General features: G+C 54.7%; 1 protein-coding gene across 1 annotated transcript; it reads right to left on the bottom strand.

Annotated features, from left to right (window-relative positions):
• Nucleotides 1–7642: 7642 nt before the first annotated feature.
• LOC142018575 (aquaporin-12-like) lies at nucleotides 7643–14678 on the bottom strand. The gene is made up of 3 exons (XM_075004508.1): nucleotides 14072–14678; nucleotides 8570–8686; nucleotides 7643–7865 (listed from the first exon to the last, which is right to left on the bottom strand). The coding sequence occupies exons 1-3, from the start codon at nucleotides 14676–14678 to the stop codon at nucleotides 7693–7695; spliced, it is 897 nt and encodes a 298-aa protein (XP_074860609.1). The 3' UTR covers nucleotides 7643–7692.
• Between the last annotated feature and the right edge of the window lie 3621 nt (nucleotides 14679–18299).

The following is an 18299-nucleotide window of genomic DNA, read 5'->3' as shown; positions in this document are numbered from 1 at the left end:
GTACCACCCAATGTTTGTGGCATCCACAGATTTATTAGCACACTCATTTTGTGTCAAGGTCTATAATAAAAAAAATGTGACAAACACTTGTTCCTAAGATTGATTCTTGAGAAACTCCACTAGTAACCTCCTGCCAGCCTGACTTCCCCTTTCAGGAGGGCCCATTCTAGGCTCCCCTTTAATCAGTTCCTTAGCCATCTTTCAGTTCTCATATTAATCTCCTTCTCTAATGTAACTAATAGTTTCTCAAGTGGAACTGTATCAATACCTCACTGAACCCCAGGCAAATTAGATCTGCTGCATTTTATTTGTCTAAAGGATCAGCTACCTCCTCTGAGAAAATGTTCAGGGTGGTCAGGCATGAGCTACCTTTTGTGAAACCTTGTTGTGATTTATCCCAATTACCATTTACAGCTTACCTACTCTCACTTTCCAGATTTGTTCCAAGACCTTGCACACACGATGTCAAACTAACAGGCCCCCCGTTTCTCAGATCACTCCCCCAACTTTTTAAAAAAATAGGAACTATATCATCAATTCTCCACAGTCATACAACCTCTACCTTCATAGATCTATCAAAATCCTTTGGGGTTTGCAATTTCATATGCCAGTCCCTTTAATATTCTTAGATAGAGACAATCTGGGCCACCAATTTAGTCCCATTCAACTGTTGCACCTCAGATGGGGTAGTTTCTACTGCTATATCCTTATTTCCTTCAGCCACCCTACTGCTATATCCTTATTTCCATCAGCCACCCTACCACTACTATAAGCATCTTATTGCCCTTATTAAGAACTAAGGCCAAGCGTTTCTTTAGGTATTGGGCCAGGACCAGATTCTCTTAAATCTCCGCCTCATCCTCAGTGCTTAAAGGTCCCACTTCTTTCCTCATTTTCTCTTTACGTGGCTAAAGACACACTTGGTTTTCATTTCCTTTGCAAGGTCCAACTCTAGGGTCATCCCATGAACATTTGCACGGGCAGGCTTTTGACTAATTGATGTGAGACTTTTATCCTATCTGGCTTTGGGAGAATTGTATTTTGGATTTGTTTGTTCTTGTTCTGTAGCGGGCAGGTCCCAGGCCTGCAAACCTGACCGCACTGGAGACTTTGATCTCTGGCTTCCCTTTGTCCATGTACGTAAAAGGTGGAGTGTCTGCTCACTAGAGCCGTCACTGCTGAGCCAGGAGAAATCTGGGCTCTGAACAGAGCTCTTCTCTTGCTTGGTTCTCTGGGAAAACCCTGTGGGCAAAAGGCTGGTGAGAATGGCCTGAACGTGGGAGAAGCAAGGCAGGGACACACCAGTGTGTGCACACAGGAGGAGCAGCATCTTGTGCTGCCTGCAAGAGAACTGGAGGCGTGTCCCCAGAGGTAACCCCAGCTCCACCACTGGTCTTCAGGACTGGAGCTGGGCACCAACCACCTCTCCTGTCCTGGTGACAGGTATCAGAGTGGTAGCCAGGTTAGTCTGTATCTGCAAAAACAACGAGAAGTCCTGAGGCACCTTGTAGACTAACAAATAAGCTTTCATGGGCAAAGACCCCCTTCGGCAGATTGCATCTGATGAAGTGGGTCTTTGCCCACAAAAGCTTATGCCCCAAAATATTTGTTACTCCATAAGGTGCCTCAGCACTTCTTGCTGTTTTCCTGTCCTGTGACACTTCTCACGATTGTTTAAAAAAAAAAAAAAAAAAAAAAAGGTCTCATGCTGGGGCACGACAAAAAGACAAAAATCTCAGAATTGGTCATTAAATCAGAAGTACTTACTACATGTTGGTTGGGTCAGTCTCAATACTTCTTTCCAATTTTGTATAATTAGCCGAAAGCAGAACAAAGTTGAGAAACAGAAAACCAGAAATTTTCACTGTCACAAGAAAACTGTTTCGACACTTTCTCAAAAACATTTGGAGTGAGAAAAAAAACAGCCAAACCCAGCTTTGCTCTCTGTCTCACACACACACACACACACACGATACTCACTCTGTCCCGTAACCAGGTGTCTTTGAGATGTGTCCTCCAACTGGTGCCACATTTCAGGTGCATGAGCGCCCCTGCACCTTTGATGGGAGAGTTCTCATAACAGTGTCCAGTCCACACGTGTGTACTTGTCTTCCCCAGGCCGTTGCTACATAGCAATGGTTCTCGACCCAGGGTACATGTACCCTTTGGGGTGCACCGAGATCTTTCAGGGGATACATCAACTCATCTAAAGGCTTGCCTAGCTTTAAACCAGGCTGGATAAACACTAGCAAAGTCAGTACAATCTAACAGTTCATTCAGGCAATGACGTGTTTCTACTGCTCCATGTGCCTTACGCAGAAACGTAAGTGCAATATTTCTGCTCCAATTCATGTATTTAATAATACGATGGCAGAGAGTCAGCAAGTTTTCAGTAGCAGTCCCCTGTGATGTTTTTGTAAGTAAGCAGGATTTTAAGTGAGGTGTAACTCGGTGGGATGCAAAGCAAAGCTGACTCCCGGAAAGGGGACAGTCATCTGGACAGGTTGAAAGGCACTTGTTTCTAGACCTCAGATTAGCTTAGGACCATGTTTCTCCATTGGCGGTACACCTACCCTTACGGGTATGCGAGAGGAGTCCGGGGCGCTTACAATTGTTTTTAAAAGGGGAGCTTTATAAAAAAAACGGTTGAGAAACACTTCTACAGAGCACCACATGGGCAAACCAGCCTCTGTTCTCCCCTAGTTCTCCTCTCTCACCCCCGCCAACCAGTCCGACTGAAAACTGGCCTGGGTAAGAGGGAGCCCAGGCACCTGCAGGGAACCATGGCCCTCCATCTACGGCCTGCATCCATCTTGGCCAGGCCGGGCTGAGGGGAGGGTGGTGCCATGGAGGAGGCAGGGCCTTGCCTCCGCCCCCCTGAAGAAGCTGTCGCCCTTCTGTGGCTACCCGACTGGCGCTGAGGGAGCCGAAGGACCTGATGACCTCAGCTTTTCTCACCGGCTGGTGTCCGTGGGCACTGCCTGCGGGGGGGTTACGAAAGGAGTTTGGCATCTCCCTCGTTGAGCGCCTGGGGGAAAGCTCTGGGGCTGCAGAGCAGCGCCCCACGGCTGGGCCAGAAACCAGGGGCAGCAAAGCAGCCCACTGAGGGGACATGGCTCCATGTGGTTCTCCGGCTCTAGCTCTCCACCAAGGCACACTGCCAGGCACCGGGACACCGTTGAGGTAATCGCCAGGGTGCTGAGCAGGCCCTGAAGGCGGCTCGCCCCTCCAGCAGCCTGGGGCTGCCTAGGGCACAGGCTCGGGTCTGGGACTTCTCTGCTCAAAGACCCCAGGGTGCCGGCGCACCACCCGTGCAGCTCCATTGCCCACACACGACATTCACCAGCAAAGAAACCAATTGCCACAGATTCCCAGCCAGCTGCCTGCCGGGCACAGCGCCCCGGGCCGGAGCTGGGGACTAGCTGCTTCATGGCTGGGGGGCGCGTGGCCCTGGCAGAGCCAGCTCTGGGTCAGAGCTCTCCTCGGCGTGACACCTCAGTCCCGCTGCTGCAGCTGCCGGGCGTCCCCTGGCATTACAGGCAACCTGACGGAGGCTCTGACGCGGCGTTGGTGACCCCTGCAGGAATGAGCGGCAAAGAGTCTCTAGGCTGGGGGCACCTGCTCCTCCCAGCCCCTCTGCGGGGAATGGAGTGGCTCTGGTGTGCACACTGATACAGCCGCTGGGAGGGGGCCAGGTAGCTGGACGAGCACACTCACTGCTGACTTTATCTCCCCTTCTCCGTGGGGCAGGGCAGGGCAGAGAGCTGCTTACCCCATGAGATGCTGGTGCTGGGATGTCTATTACGAGCAGCGTCTTGCTGGGGCTGTTCTGCCCTAAGGGATCGTAAGTCGCACCCTGCGGGGAAAGTGTGGGCCCTGGGGAGGGCTGAGGGCAGATGGGGGGATAGTGCAGCGTTCAGCCCCACCCACGAGCACTCTGCTACCGCCGAGGGAGGGGGGCTGAGAGGACGACACAGCACCCATCACTCATGGCTTTGCCAGAGTCACAGCCCCGGGGAAAATGATGGGTCTGAACAGCTGAGTGCAGCGAGAGGAGGAAAAACTCGTTACTTGTACATAAATCTGCACATCGATGAATGGCTGACGACTTCAAAACTTCTTCTGTAACATGTAATTCCTACTGCAGCCCTGCCCTCGAGGCCCACCTGCCCTCGGTCCAGCCCTGCCCAGCCCACGAGCTTCCCAAGCCCCTGTCTAGAAGTCATTTGTTTTCCCTGTTTTCACATGAAAGCCACCTGGTGACATGTCTTCCTCACGGACTGAACGACGTTGCTGGGAAAGGTGAGCTGGGGACACATCACTGGCCCTAAGCTGCGATGATCGTGTGACAGTCAGAGCCAGCACAAAAGCAGATGCTGGTCAGCCGCTCATAACCACCTGCCAACCCTACAATGCCCGCCAGGCACTGGGTGAAATACCACAGCCGCCCCTTGCTGGAGGTGGTGCCTTGCCCTGCATTAGCAAGGAGGAGTGACCCTTCCTGCCCGCCGCTTGGCCAGTCGCCTGGAACGATGGTGTGATTAGGTCCCGGAGCACGGACCCCGCATGCTCCACTCGCTGCTCCAAAGGCCTGTAAGCAGAGAGGGCTTTTTTTTTTGGTTTGGGTTTTATTTTCTCCAGTTTTTGCAGCGCAGCCACAGCGGAAGCAAGCAAACGAGGCTACGCACCAGCCCGTGCTCCAGTAAAAGAGATTACCCCCCCCCCGCCCGCCCACCGTGCAGGTCTAACCGCCACTGGGTTTGTCTTTACCACTTCACAGCTTGCCCACAGACTGGAGCGCGCGGAACGCCAGAGGAGATGCAGTGTAATTTGTCAGCCCGGCTCTCCTTTCCCCCCGAGCTTTCGGGCGTCACAGTCCATGCACAGAGCTGCTCCGAACGCCGGGGAAGTTCCAAGAGCGAGAACGAGTTTGTCTGGTGGTTGACACGGACAGGTTCGGCTGTCACGCACAATTGCATGCTTGAGCCTTCTGCCGCCAGCCCCCGTCTGCTCATAAGTGATGTCGTTTACATCCCGGTCAGACAACATTTCATCAGCACATTTAGCTATGGGGCGGCTGGTGTGGGGGGCGGGGGAGACAGCTTGTTTCCTCCTAATCCACAATATTCAGTGTGCACAGAGGTTTCTTTCCACCCTCACAAGAGACTGACACAGCTCAGCTGGTGAGCGGAACTGCCTGCGACGTACTGGAAGCTGCACGTCAACCATTTGTAGAGGGTTTGCATCATTCCATAAGCCCCAGACCAACAGGGCTGGAGCACTGCTGGAAACGAACAGCTCAGATTTACCTTTGCGATGAACATTTAGCTTGTGGCTGGACCCAGCTCCCTTCTCCCTGCAGGGCTGGGGCCTCTGGGGCCCACTGCAGGTCTAAAACCAAGACGTGGCTGGAAGCTGAAGCTAGACACCTGCAGGCTGGAAGTACGGCAGACGTTTTCTCCCAATGAGTGACTAACCACTGGAACAACTTTCCAAGGGTTGCGGTGGGAGGGGAAAGCTTTAGCTCTCACCACTTTTAAATCAAAGACTGGGTGTTTTTCTAACAGGTCGGCTCTGGGAATTCTTGTGGGGCCATGCCCTGGCCTGTGCTATGCAGGACACCAGACCAGACCACAGCAGACAATCACAGGTGTCTCTTCTGGCTGTGGAATATATCAATCAATCTACTTGTAAACTAAGCGCTGCCATTTTCAAAGCAGTCTGTAGGATTCAGACACATCCGCTATTGATTTCAAGGGAAACTGAGTCAATCGCCTCGACTGCTTTGAAAATCTCCCCCTGGAGTTTAAATACGTTGCAGATCCCCTTTGCCAGCAACTCTGCCCTTCCTGGAGCCAAAAGGAGGCAATGAGGACTCTCCCCTTGGCTGCTCTGCACAGCTCATACGGTTCTCCACCAGTTTCACCTCCAGCCAAACATGCCTGGTGGTCCCTGAGATTTCAGCATTTGGTCGAGCCAAAAAGGAGAAGCTTTTCCCTGTGAGTGCGTGAAGAACCTTTGAACTTCGCTGGGTCTCATTTAATCCTACTGCTAGAATCTCCCCCGCCAGCTCTCCTGGGGCGGAAGGGGCTGGGTGGCAGGTCCCTGCCCCATGGGGAAGTGTCTGGAAGAAGGGGTGTGCCCGGGAGGAAGGCAGATGGCTGGCAGGTCCCTGCCCTGTGGGGAGGTGTCCAGAAGAGGGGTGTGCCCCAGTGGAAGGCAGATGAGTGGCAGGTCCCTGCCCCGTGGGGAGGTGTCCGGAAGAGGGGTGTGCCCCAGTGGAAGGCAGATGAGTGGCAGGTCCCTGCCCCGTGGGGAGGTGTCCGGAAGAGGGGTGTGCCCCAGTGGAAGGCAGATGAGTGGCAGGTCCCTGCCCCGTGGGGAGGTGTCGGGAAGGAGGGGTGTGCCTGGGCGTAAGGGGCTGGGTGGCGGGTCCCTGCCCTGGGGGGAGGTGTCCGGAAGAGGGGTGTGCCTGGGAGGAAGGGGCTGGGTGGCGGGTCCCTGCCCTGGGGGGAGGTGTCCGGAAGAGGGGTGTGCCTGGGAGGAAGGGGCTGGGTGGCAGGTCCCTGCCCCATGGGGAGGTGTCCGGAAGAGGGGTGTGCCTGGGAGGAAGGGGCTGGGTGGCGGGTCCCTGCCCTTGGGGGAGGTGTCCGGAAGAGGGGTGTGCCTGGGAGGAAGGGGCTGGGTGGCGGGTCCCTGCCCTGGGGAGAGGTGTCCGGAAGAGGGGTGTGCCTGGGAGGAAGGGGCTGGGTGGCAGGTCCCTGCCCCGTGGGGAGGTGTCGGGAAGGAGGGGTGTACCCGGGCGTAAGGGGCTGGGTGGCGGGTCCCTGCTCCATGGGGAGGTGTCCGGAAGAGGGGTGTGCCTGGGAGGAAGGGGCTGGGTGGCGGGTCCCTGCCCTGGGCGGAAGTGTCCGAAAGAGGGGTGTGCCTGGGAGGAAGGGGCTGGGTGGCAGGTCCCTGCCCCGTGGGGAGGTGTTGGGAAGGAGGGGTGTGCCCGGGCGTAAGGGGCTAGGTGGCAGGTCCCTGCCCCATGGGGAGGTGTCCGGAAGAGGGGTGTGCCTGGGAGGAAGGGGCTGGGTGGCGGGTCCCTGCCCTGGGGAGAGGTGTCCGGAAGAGGGGTGTGCCCGGGCGTAAGGGGCTGGGTGGCAGGTCCCTGCCCCATGGGGAGGTGTCTGGAAGAGGGGTGTGCCCGGCCGTAAGGGGCTGGGTGGCGGGTCCCTGCCCTGGGGGGAGGTGTCCGGAAGAGGGGTGTGCCTGGGAGGAAGGGGCTGGGTGGCGGGTCCCTGCCCCATGGGGAGGTGTCTGGAAGAGGGGTGTGCCTGGGAGGAAGGGGCTGGGTGGCGGGTCCCTGCCCCATGGGGAGGTGTCCGGAAGAGGGGTGTGCCCGGCTGGCAGGCATACGCCCCTTAGGCTGTGCTTGTACTGCAGGACTGGTGCCAGTGGCTGTTCCCCTCCTCCGCCGGCCAGGCTCCCTGGTCTTTCACAGCCAGGACCCATGGGCCAGTGCTCGTGATGCTGCACGCAGGCCAGGGCGACTGGGGCACTGCAGAGTGGCAGGAGCCACCCATGGAGCTCACCTGCTGCGGGCACATGCTCACGCCAGGCCGCCCAGGTCCTAGCCCTGTCCGGGCAGCCACGGGAGAAGCCAAGGTGAGCAGGAGCTGGGCAGTGGCTGTGGGACCCTCGCACCCTTCACTCAGCCGGGGAGGTCGGGTCGCAGCCGCCCTTCTGCGCGGTCTCCTCTCTGAGCCTGGGCACGGCCTTCCCCTTCGGGGTGCGGTATCTGCTCTTCTGACTGTACAGCAGGTTCCTCCGGAAGAGCCTGGGGATGTTGCCCTGGTACAGGAGCAGGGCTGCGAGCATCCCTGAAAGCAGAGCCTGGGATCAGGCCAGGTCATGCACCAGCTCCCCTCAGACAAGCACCACTCGGCCAGATGGCCCAGAACCACCCAAAGGCTGCTGGAGTCCCGGCTACCAGCTGGCAAACACCAGAACAGCAAGTAAGTGCCTTTAACAGACATGCTGCACGCCTGCGAGAGCAGGGCTGGGGCCAGACCAAGGCACAAGGCCGAAGCGCAGCAGTGCTCTCTGGGCCTTTGGTGCTGCAGAGTCCAAGTGCTACATCCCCAGTTACGTCCCGGGGGCTCGCAGCTGGGAGAATAACCCCCAAGTGACAGGCCGTGTGAAACCGCTGCAGCACAGGCTCCCCGAGCCTGCAGACAGCCTGCAACAGCTCAGCACCAGCTGGGGAGAGACCAGCACCACGTCTGTAACCTCCTCAGGCTTCCCAAACCTCCCGCCGGGGCTGACGCTTCGTGCGACTCAGAGTTCCAGCCTGACCCCCGGGGTGGAGGGATGTCAAAAAGGAACAGGAGCATCGGGCTCCAGGGGCAGGACTAACCTGCCCCCCAGATAAACGTGAGCACCCCACTTAGCAGTTCCTGCGCTCAGTACATGTCCCCTTCCTGCCGGTGTGCTAACAGAGCGGACACGCTATGAAGGCTTCACCCCAGCCTCATTCTCTGCCCCGCTCTAGGTCGTGGCCTTGCCTGGGCTGTCGGTAGCTCACCTGTGAGGGGTCCCAACCAGTAAACCTGGACGTACTCTCGCAGGAAGTGCCCGGAGCAGCGGAAAGTCACCACGCAGGCCAGGGCAGGGTTGAACAAGGCTCCAGTGAAAGGCCCAGCTGGGAAAGAACAAAACAAATTGGTTTATGGATCTCGCTCCTTCGACGTGGATTTGGACAAACGGGTGCTGGGCACCAGGCAGGGGAGGACAAATTCTGTTGCTAGAACTGTGTTTGAACTCCCTAAAAAAGCAAAGCCAGGCAGCTCTGAACACTCACCACTCGGCCCAACACACTGCCACTGCCTCTGCCTCCGACTGGCAGCCACGCCCCAGCCAAACCGTACCAGCCCCCGGTACTGGCACAGCTCAGCACAAACTGGCTGGTACTTGGCAGCCTGGCCTCACGTTCTCTGTCTAATGCTGCACACCACGTTACCCAGCTGCACACGGCACGTGCGAGGGTTGCAAGGAAAGGGCAGGAGTGAGCAGCAAGGCTTAAAGTGGCTGTACAAACAAGGCCACCTCGCCTTTCCTGTCCCCTCCGGAAAGAGCGCTAGTGATGGTCTCTGGAGGAGACCCCACGTGCCACAGATGGCGGGTGGGTGACGTGGAGATTCACACGTTGGGTACGTCCAGCACTGGGCTGCGGGAAGGAGGCTGTTAAGAGGTGACGTGATGTGTCTACAGGCAGTGCTGTGAGGCAGAGATTTCTGACAGGAGACAGCTTGTCAGTCAATCAGGCATAGCGAGGCCCAGAGCTGGGAAGCGGGAGCTAGACGCATGCAGACTAGAAGCACAGGGCTTTTGGGAAAATGAAGGAAGGTAAAAAGGGGTGGAACTGACTTGCCTAGAGAGACCTTGGACCGCCCAGGACTTGTGGAGTTTTAAATCTGGGCCTGGTGCAACTGTTAGAGAGTTAAAATTGAAAAGTATAGCTTGAACCCTGCCCCCTTCCACAGCGAATTAAGCTCTGAATAGAGCTTATTACTGACATCCTGGAGGCAAGCGCATGGTCGTACAAAGCTGGGGTTAAGACTGATCATAGACTATTAGAAGATTAGTGTTGGAAGTGACTCCAGCCCCCTGCCCAAAGCAGGACCAATCCCAACTCAATCATCTCAGCCAGGGCACTGCCAAGCCAGGACTTAAAAACCTCTAGGGATAGAGATTCCACCACCTCTCTTTATAACTCATTCCAGTGCTCCTACTAATGCACCTCAATACGCCCTTAGAAGGGCACACTGTTGACTCATATCCAGCCTCTCATCCACCACTATCCCCAGGTCCTTTGGTGCAGAACTGATGCTCAGCCTGTAACGGTGCTTGGGATTTGTCCATTTTTAGTCCAGGAACCTGCATTTGCCCTTGTTGAACCTCAGATTTCTTTAGTTCCAATCCTCCAATTGGTTTGTGTTTCTCTGGACCCCATCCCTATCCTCCAGAGCATCTACCTCTCCCCCCAGCTTTGTGTCATCCGTGAACTGGCCGAGGGTGCAAACCATCCCCTCATCCAGCTCATTAATAAACATGTTGAGCAAAACCATTCCCAGGACTGAGCTTTGGGGTACTCCACTTAATGCCAGCTGCCAGCCAGACACTGATGCTTTTGGAGGGAAGAAAGACCTTAATTAAGCATTGCTCTGGTTCCCAAGGTCGGTTCCTGGAGCATAAGCTTCCCCTTTAAGGTTCCTGAGTTCGACACATTTGTCTTGGTAACTCTTCCTCTTGGTTTTATGGATCTATAAATACAAACTTACCCTGACTCTACATTAGCAGGTGGGTCTGGGAACTGCCTTGGCTCTGAGCAGGAATGAAAGTAACTTAAAATTTTTTACAAGTACTGTTGTATCAATAACCCCCCCTCACTCACTCACTCACGAAGGGGTGCGGGTGCAGCTCAGGGTAGGAGATTGGGGAGGGTGTGACTCTACCTGTAAGACCTGTAAGTGTGGGGCTCAGGGCAGGGGGTTGGTGCATGCGTGTGTACCCGCGCCGGGGAGGAGTATGGGCAGGAAGGGCAGAGGGGCTGGAGCCCACCTGAGAGAGCCGTACCAGGATGCTTCTTGCTCTCCTGTCAGGGAGTGGGAGCAAAGTGCACAGCTTGCCTCCCCTGTCACCCCCTCCCCACCCTGAGGCAGAGGCCTGCGGCAGCCTGTGCACTTTCCCCTCGCTCCCAAACACGATGGGAAGGGGAACAGCCGTATGGATGTCAGCAGAGGGGCTTCAGCCCTCCCTAAATGTCACCCGGGGGGGCTTGGGGCAGGGGCAGCCCCGGAGCAGTGGGAGGGCACCCCCAGCTGGCCCTTTCACCTGCCTGCTGCTTAGCACACCAGCTCCCAGGAGAGCCAGGGAGCCAGACTGGGAGCAGACTCCACATCTGCCCACCACCCAGCCCACCAGCTGCTCCATGCCAGAGCAGCACAGCAGGGAGCAAGGCTCATTCTCACCTCTGGCTCTGTGCCATTGTCCTGTCCCCTGGGCAGCGGGTCGGTGGCCTCTGATATAGAATTAAAGAATCCTAGGGCTGGACGGGACCACAGCAGCTCATTGAGTCCAGCCCACTGCCTAAAGCAGGATCAACCCCAAGTAAATGATCCCAGCCAGGACTTTGTCAAGCTGGGACTTAAAAACCTCTAGGGATGGAGATTCCACCACCTCTCTAGGCAACACATTCCAGTGCTTCACCACCCTCCTGGGGAAAGAGTTTTTACTAATATCCAACCTACACCTCCCCCTTCTGTAACTTCAGACCATTGTTCCTTGTTCTGCCATCTGGCACCATTGACAACAGCCTCTCTTCATCCTCTTCAGAGCTCCCCTTCAGGAAGTTGAAGGCTGGTATCAAATCACCTCTCAGTCTTCTCTTCTGCAAACTAAATAAACCCAAATCCCTCAGCCTCTCCTCATAGGTCATGTGCTCCAGGCCTCTAGCCATTTCCGATGCCCTCCACTGGATTCTCTCCAATGCATCCACATCCTTTCTGCACTGGAGCCCCAGAAGTGGACACAATGCTCCAGATGTGGCCTCACTAGTGCCGAGTAGAGGGGAATAACAACTTCTCTAGATCTGCTGGAAATGCTCCTCCTAATGCACCCCAATATGTCATTAGCCTTCTTGGCTACAAGGGCACACTTGATTCATAGCCAGCCTCTCATCCACTGCAATCCCCAGGTCCTTTTCTGTGGCACTGTTACTCAGCCAGTCCATCCCCAGCCTGTAACAGTGCTTGGGATTCTTCCACCCCAAGTGCAGGACTGTGCATTTGCCCTTGTTGAATCTCATCAGATTTCTTTTGGCCCAATCCTCCAATTTGCCTAGGTGATCCGGACCCTCTCTCTATCCTCCAATGCATCTACCTCGCCCCCTAGCTTAGTGTCATATGCAAATGAGCTGAGGGTGCAATCCGTCCCCTCATCCAGGTCATTAATAACGATGTTGAAAAATACTAGCCCTAGAATCAATCCTTGGGGCACTCCAGTGAAACCGACCGCCAACCAGACATTGAGCCATTGACCACTACCCACTGGGCCCGGCTATCAAGGCAGCTTTATTTCGATCTCATAGACCAAGGATCCAATCCGTATTTCCTTAACTTACGGACAAGAATGTTGTGGGAGACTATCAAAAGCTTTGCTAAAGTCCAGGTATTTCACATCCACGGACTTCCCCATGACAACCGAGCCAGCTACTACATCATAGAAGCTAATCAGATTGCTCAGGCACAACTTGCCCTTGGTGAATCCACGTTGACTACTCTTGATCGCTTTCCCCAGTTTCAAGCGCTTCAAAATGGATTCTTTGAGGATCCCCTCCATGATTTTTCCGGGGACTGAGGTGAGGCTGACTGGTCTGCAGTTCTCTGGATTGTCCTCCTTTTCTTTTTTAAAGATGGGCCCTACGTTTGCTTTTTTCCAATCATCCGGGACCTCTCTCGAGCTGCACAAGTTTTCAACTATATTAGCCAAGGGCTCTGCAATGACATCTACCAATTCCCTCAGTGCCCTGGGATTCATTAAATGCAGACCCATGGATTTGTGTGCATCTAGCTTTTCTGAATAGCTCTTAACCTGTTCTTTCCCCACTGAGGGCTGCCCACCTCCTTCCCATGCTGCATTGCCTAGTGCCGTTGTCTGGGAGCTGACCTTGTCTCTGAAGATTGAGGCAAAAAAGCCTTTCCCACATCACCTGTCCCCAGGTTACCTCCCTCATCCAGTAACGGCCTCACACCCTCCCTGATCACCCTCTTATTGTTAACATGCCTGTGGAAACCCATCTTGTTGCCCTTCGCGTTTCTTGAGAGCTGCAGTTCCAATTGTGCTTTCGCTTTCTGATTACTCCCCGGCATTCTCCAGCCATATGTTTATACTCCTCCTCAATCATCTGTCCAAGTTTCCACTTCTTATATGCATTGTCTGAATTTAAGCTCACCAAGGATTTCCCTGGTAAGCCAAGCTGGCTGCCTGCCGTATTTGCTTTTCTTACTGCATATCAGGATGGCTGTTCCTGTGTCTTCAATAAGACCTCTTTAAAATATTGCCCATTCTCCTGATCTCCTTTCCCCTTCATATTAGCTTCCCAGGGGATCCTGCCCAACAGTTCTCTCAGACAGTCAAAGTCTGCTCTTCTGAATCAAGGGTCTGTATTTTACTGCTCACCTTTCTTTCTTTCGTCAGAATCCTGAAATCTACCGTCTCATGATCGCTGCAGCCCAGGTTGCCACCCGCTTCTGTTTCTCGTACTAGTTCTTCCCTGTTTGTGAGCATCAGGTCAAGCTGCGCTGGCCCCGGTCAGTTCCGTCAGCACTTGTAGCAAGAAGTTGGCCCCAGTATTCTCCAAAAACTTCAAAGTCTGCCTGCAAAGATGTTAGCAGCCCCGTGCAGCTTTGATGTGACTGCTCGGTGCTGGCTGGGGGCCTGAGGGGCTGGGTTGGCCAGTCCTCCAACTGCCACTTTTTGACCAGCCAGAAACTGAAGTCACCTTTCCCCAGTTACGCCCTTTCTTGCTGGTGACAAGCATCCTTCTGCCCAGGCCTGGGGCTCTGGACTCGATAGGAGGCAGCAGAGCTCAGGTGTGTAGAATGGCCCAGTGCTTGGATACCTAGCCTGAGACACGGGAGAGCCAGGTTCAGGTCCCTGCTTCGTCACAGGCTCCAGGGAGTCACTGTCACCCCACTCTGGCTGATACAAAGGGGATAAGTGCACTTACCCGCTGCACTGCAGTGACTACTACCGTAATGGGGCGGGAGCATAAAAGAGCCACAGACAGGAAGGTTTGTCCTCCAGGCATCCCTCTCACATGCTGGGGGCTCCAGCCCCCTTTCAAGCACACTGCCGGTTGTACCTGCTTGGAAGCTGATTTTGTAAGAACAGTGTAGGACCCCGGGCTGGCTGTGAGCTAACCCACTAGAGAGCTGTAGGTCCTTGGACCGGGGAAGCTGATTTTCTCCCTGGTTTTTCATGCACAGGTATTACTGAGAGAAGAGGTACAGAGATCACCTCTCACCCGTGTAAGCCAAGGTGGTCACAGTCGCTGCCAGGACAGGAGCTCTGTACAGAATGTGGCTGTGCTGGAGTTTGAGACCCACCAGATGGAAAACAAAAGAGCAGACGCCTTCCACAAAGATGCCCTGGTACAGCGGGGCCTGGAGAGTGGAACTGCAGTCCAGCGCCATGAGATTCTGGATGAAATGGAAGTCAGTCAGCTCCCAAGACCAATAGCGTGTGGTGAGAAAACCAGCTGCCTCCATTCCCACCCACTGGACCAGAAGCTTGACAGCAGTAGCCATGAAGGAGGAATCCAGGAGCAGGAATTCTTGGAGAGACACGGCTGGGTTAGCAGACGCTCCATCAAAAGACACACCGTGGACCACGTAGAGAATGAAGAGGAGGGTCAGGAACACATCTGGGCCAAAGCCGCCACCCCAAGGACCGATCTCCATCAGCATCCTCAGCTCAAGGCAGCAAGCACACAACTGCAATGAGCCCACCAGTTCTCTGACAAGACCGTGATACACTCTGAGCGGCAGAAGCCTCTTGGAGACCCATCTGAGCACCTCACACATAGCCACAACTGAGAGAAAGAAAGCAATGGAGACATTCAAACCTGCCATAACAACCCCCCGCAACCCGCCAGAGACGGCAACAGCACACGCGTCACTGCCCAAAGAACAGCTCAGCCTGCTCCTGCACCGCCTCCTCGCTATAAAGGCCCTTGTAAGCCAACGTGTCCCAGCCTGACAGGCCCCCTAGTCAATGGGGTCAAGGGAGTCCTTGGGAAGAGCCACACCTGCAGCCAGTGCTAAGGTACACGGCTCTCTGCGATCCACAGCAGTCTGCCTGCCTTCGTGCCTCCCCTCCACATAGAAGGGACAGCGCCTTGGGCCCCATCTGCCCACCCTCCAAGCATTAACGACCTGCAGCCTGGGCTTGGTCACAGCTGGTCTCCAGCAACTCTCACCTTTGCAGCAGGAAAACTGGGAAAGCCTCGGCCCCAGGATAGTACCTGCGTGGCTGCATTATGACCTTTGACTGGTTTTCCTTGGCCCAGCAGGTCTCTGCATAGGGCTGCACTCCGGCTGTCTCTGCTTTGGGTGAGCAGAACACTGGGGCTGCTCGTCTGCCTGTGCTAGCGCTGGGGGTTGGCTGTAGCAAAGCACTGGCTGGCTGTTTGGGCAGGGAGCTGGCCGCAAAGCCCTGTGGAAAGACAAGAGGCCGGGTCCAGGCGCAGACAGCAACCTGTCCATACCCAGGCCAGGGCAGGTTAACTCTTCCCTCCCAGGGCTCTAACACACCAGCATGCGTGAGGCTTGAGCAGGGAGGCTCTCCTGACAGCCAGTGCCGCCCGTTGACCATGGGGCAGGACACACTGGAGCCAAGTTTGCCTTTCGCTGACCTCATGTCAGGGTAGGCTGGCCGAGCGTCTGGTCTTCGACTGGACCGTCCTGTCAAACAGGGACCCAACAACTGGCCACAATGGCGGGCTGCACACAACTCCCAGAAGCAGTGGTGTGTCCTGCCAGCGCCTAGGTGCAGGGGCAGCAAGGGGTGGACCTGTGCACTGCCTCTGCCTACAGCACTGGCAATGTGCCAAGTGCCGGCTCCACAGCTCCCATTGGCCAGAAATTGCAGACAATGGGAGCTGCAGGGAGGGCTCCCACAGGAAGGGGGCAACACCCAAACTTCTGGCCACCCCTGCACCTGGAAGCTGCCTGAGGTAAATGTCACCTGGGAAGCCTTATCCCCCCATCTCCTCCCACGCCCCAAAACCCTGACGAGGCCTGGTGAAAATGAGCAAGGTGGGGGGGGGGAAGTGAGCATGGAGTGTGCGGGGATGGGGCCTCGGAGAAGGGGTGGGCCAACACGTTTGGCTTCTGCAGTCAGAAAGCTGGCAAGCCTACGCCCAAAGCAGCAGCATTGAGTCATTACCCTGTACTGGATGCCGCAGAAAGAGACCAGAGGGAGCCGAAACACCAACAAAGACAAGGAAAATCCTCGAATCCCAGGGCTGGAAGGGACCTCAGGAGGGTCACCGAGTCCAGCCCCTTGCCCCAAGCAGGATAAAATCAGCCCTTGAACCCAAACTCCACCCAAACCAGGTCTTTAATCCAGGACAGATTCATACCTGGAAATACCCGAGGACATCAATAGCGACTGCCAGTGCTGGGATGCACCTTGCTTGTTGCAGCTGCCGTTCCAGAGGCCACAGGTCAGAGTTTGTTCTTAGTGGTCCAGAGATATTAAGAGAACTAAACTGTGTCCCAGATGAATGAAGGGAGATGATCTGAACTCAACTCTTACGGGACAGACAGAAAGAACAACTGAAGCATGGGCCTCTGAAAATTAAGTTTAATATTAGTACCAAATATTTTCACATAATGGCTAATGGGGAGGAGGAATGGCCTGGTCCTTTGGGTAGTAAATCTGGCGTATCAGATCCCCCAGTTAAATTCGCTGCTCCAATACAGACTTTTGTGCAGCTGGCGCAAGTCACTTACAGTGTTTCGCAGTGCCCCATCTGTACCACGGGGATAAAAGTACTTCCCGTTGAGAGGAGAAATACACCAAGTGCTCAGAGACCGAGTGCCTGGACGCCATACACGTACCACAGAAAGGTGGCAACTCCCACTTGGGATCACAGCCCATTGTGCTGGGCACTCTACAGCTACAGGAGAGAACGAATCCCCTTAGCCGAACACCATCACCTCCTTCACAAGGGTTTGTCCCATCATGTAATCAACACATTAATATCCACACAAGAAACACAGCTCCCCACTTTGCTATATTAGTTCACTTTTATTTTCCCCTTAGCAGAAGTTATACAAAAACATCCCTAGGAAACAGGTTTTGAATTAACCTTGAGCTGAACTTTAGGCACTTTACGCAGTTCAGAACGGCTCCTTAGTTACGGGGTCAACTTGCGGAATACACCATGTGCGCCTATGTACATTGTAAGCCAGGCACAGAACACTCCGACCCCACCGCCCACGCACTTGTTCTTGTGGTGGCAAGGAAACAAGGAGTCCTTTCAATGAAGGCACAACAATGAATTGTAACAACTGGGGTTCTCCCCTACACGTTTGCAGAAAGAATACTTGTGTCCTGCTAGTTTTCACCTTCCACTGCTGCTGAAACAAGCACATGTTCCACTAGCCACTGCCCTTCCTGTCTGGGGGACACCCAGGCACCTGCCATGGCAATGCACTCTGGATTTGGAAAGTCTTACATTCAAAGTGCAGGACTACGTGAGCTCCCTGTCGAGTGCAGAAACATCGAGCTGGGGGGATGCTAAGGCAGGCAGGCTGCCTCACAGAGACCAATCCCCCCCCACATAGAGTTCTCGGAACAGGCATCTCAAGCTCACAGGGCTGCAACAGCCGGTCTAATCTCCATCCACTCATCTGACCTGTCAAGAGGCCCCTAAAGAGGGGCAAAAGCATGAGTCAGTGCTGGGGGCATCTCCAGCTGGAATAATGCACCACCCATCCAACGCTGGAGTTCTTATGTGGAGATAACTCCCTTTGGGAGTCAACAGGTTCTCCCTGTAAGAACTGCAGGAGGTATGTGTTTGCCCCATAACTGGTAGGTCATCCTGTCTGAGTAGAGACAACTGATGGCCTATTTGTACTGATACATCATACCTTACCCTTTGGCCAAACCAGAGCAGACAGAATGCCTGAGATTGGAGTAACTTATTTCCCCAAAACAGATGTTCTCCACAAGCACCATTCAAGGACAAAATCACGCTCCTTAGAAGGACTCAGCAGCTAGCGACCACCCAAGAGAGCCCTCACCAATTCACTCAAATTCTTCACTACAGAATAACCACTTCCTTATGAGCAGCAGGCGGAGTGGGCAGCCAAAGTAGACACACAATTTTTTTCCTTGTCAGTCTCACACATAATGTGAAGAATTGTCTGTCTGAACCTTGGTTCCAAGACAGCAGGGCTGGTTTTAATATTCCTGACGTACAGGCTTTGTCCTGGCAAGAGAACTGCACCATTCCAAGAACCACATGAACTTGCTGACATACTGATAATACCACCACCGAGGGAAGTGCTCCTTCTGGAGTACACGTGTACCAAATACCGTTCAGCAAGCACACGCCCGTGGGCTCCGGCTACACCATTACAGCAGGCGCTGGGAAGCTCAGCTGACAGAGTCTGAGTCTTCAGTTACAAGAGTGCATCTGGATATGTTGCTGGAGGCAGCAGTGGTAAAAGCCTAAAGCTCAA

Source organism: Carettochelys insculpta, chromosome 10 (assembly GCF_033958435.1).
Source record: "Carettochelys insculpta isolate YL-2023 chromosome 10, ASM3395843v1, whole genome shotgun sequence".
Taxonomy (NCBI): Eukaryota; Metazoa; Chordata; order Testudines; family Carettochelyidae; genus Carettochelys; species Carettochelys insculpta.
Note: the sequence above shows the minus strand (reverse complement) of the source record. Positions and strands in the feature narration are given on the sequence as shown.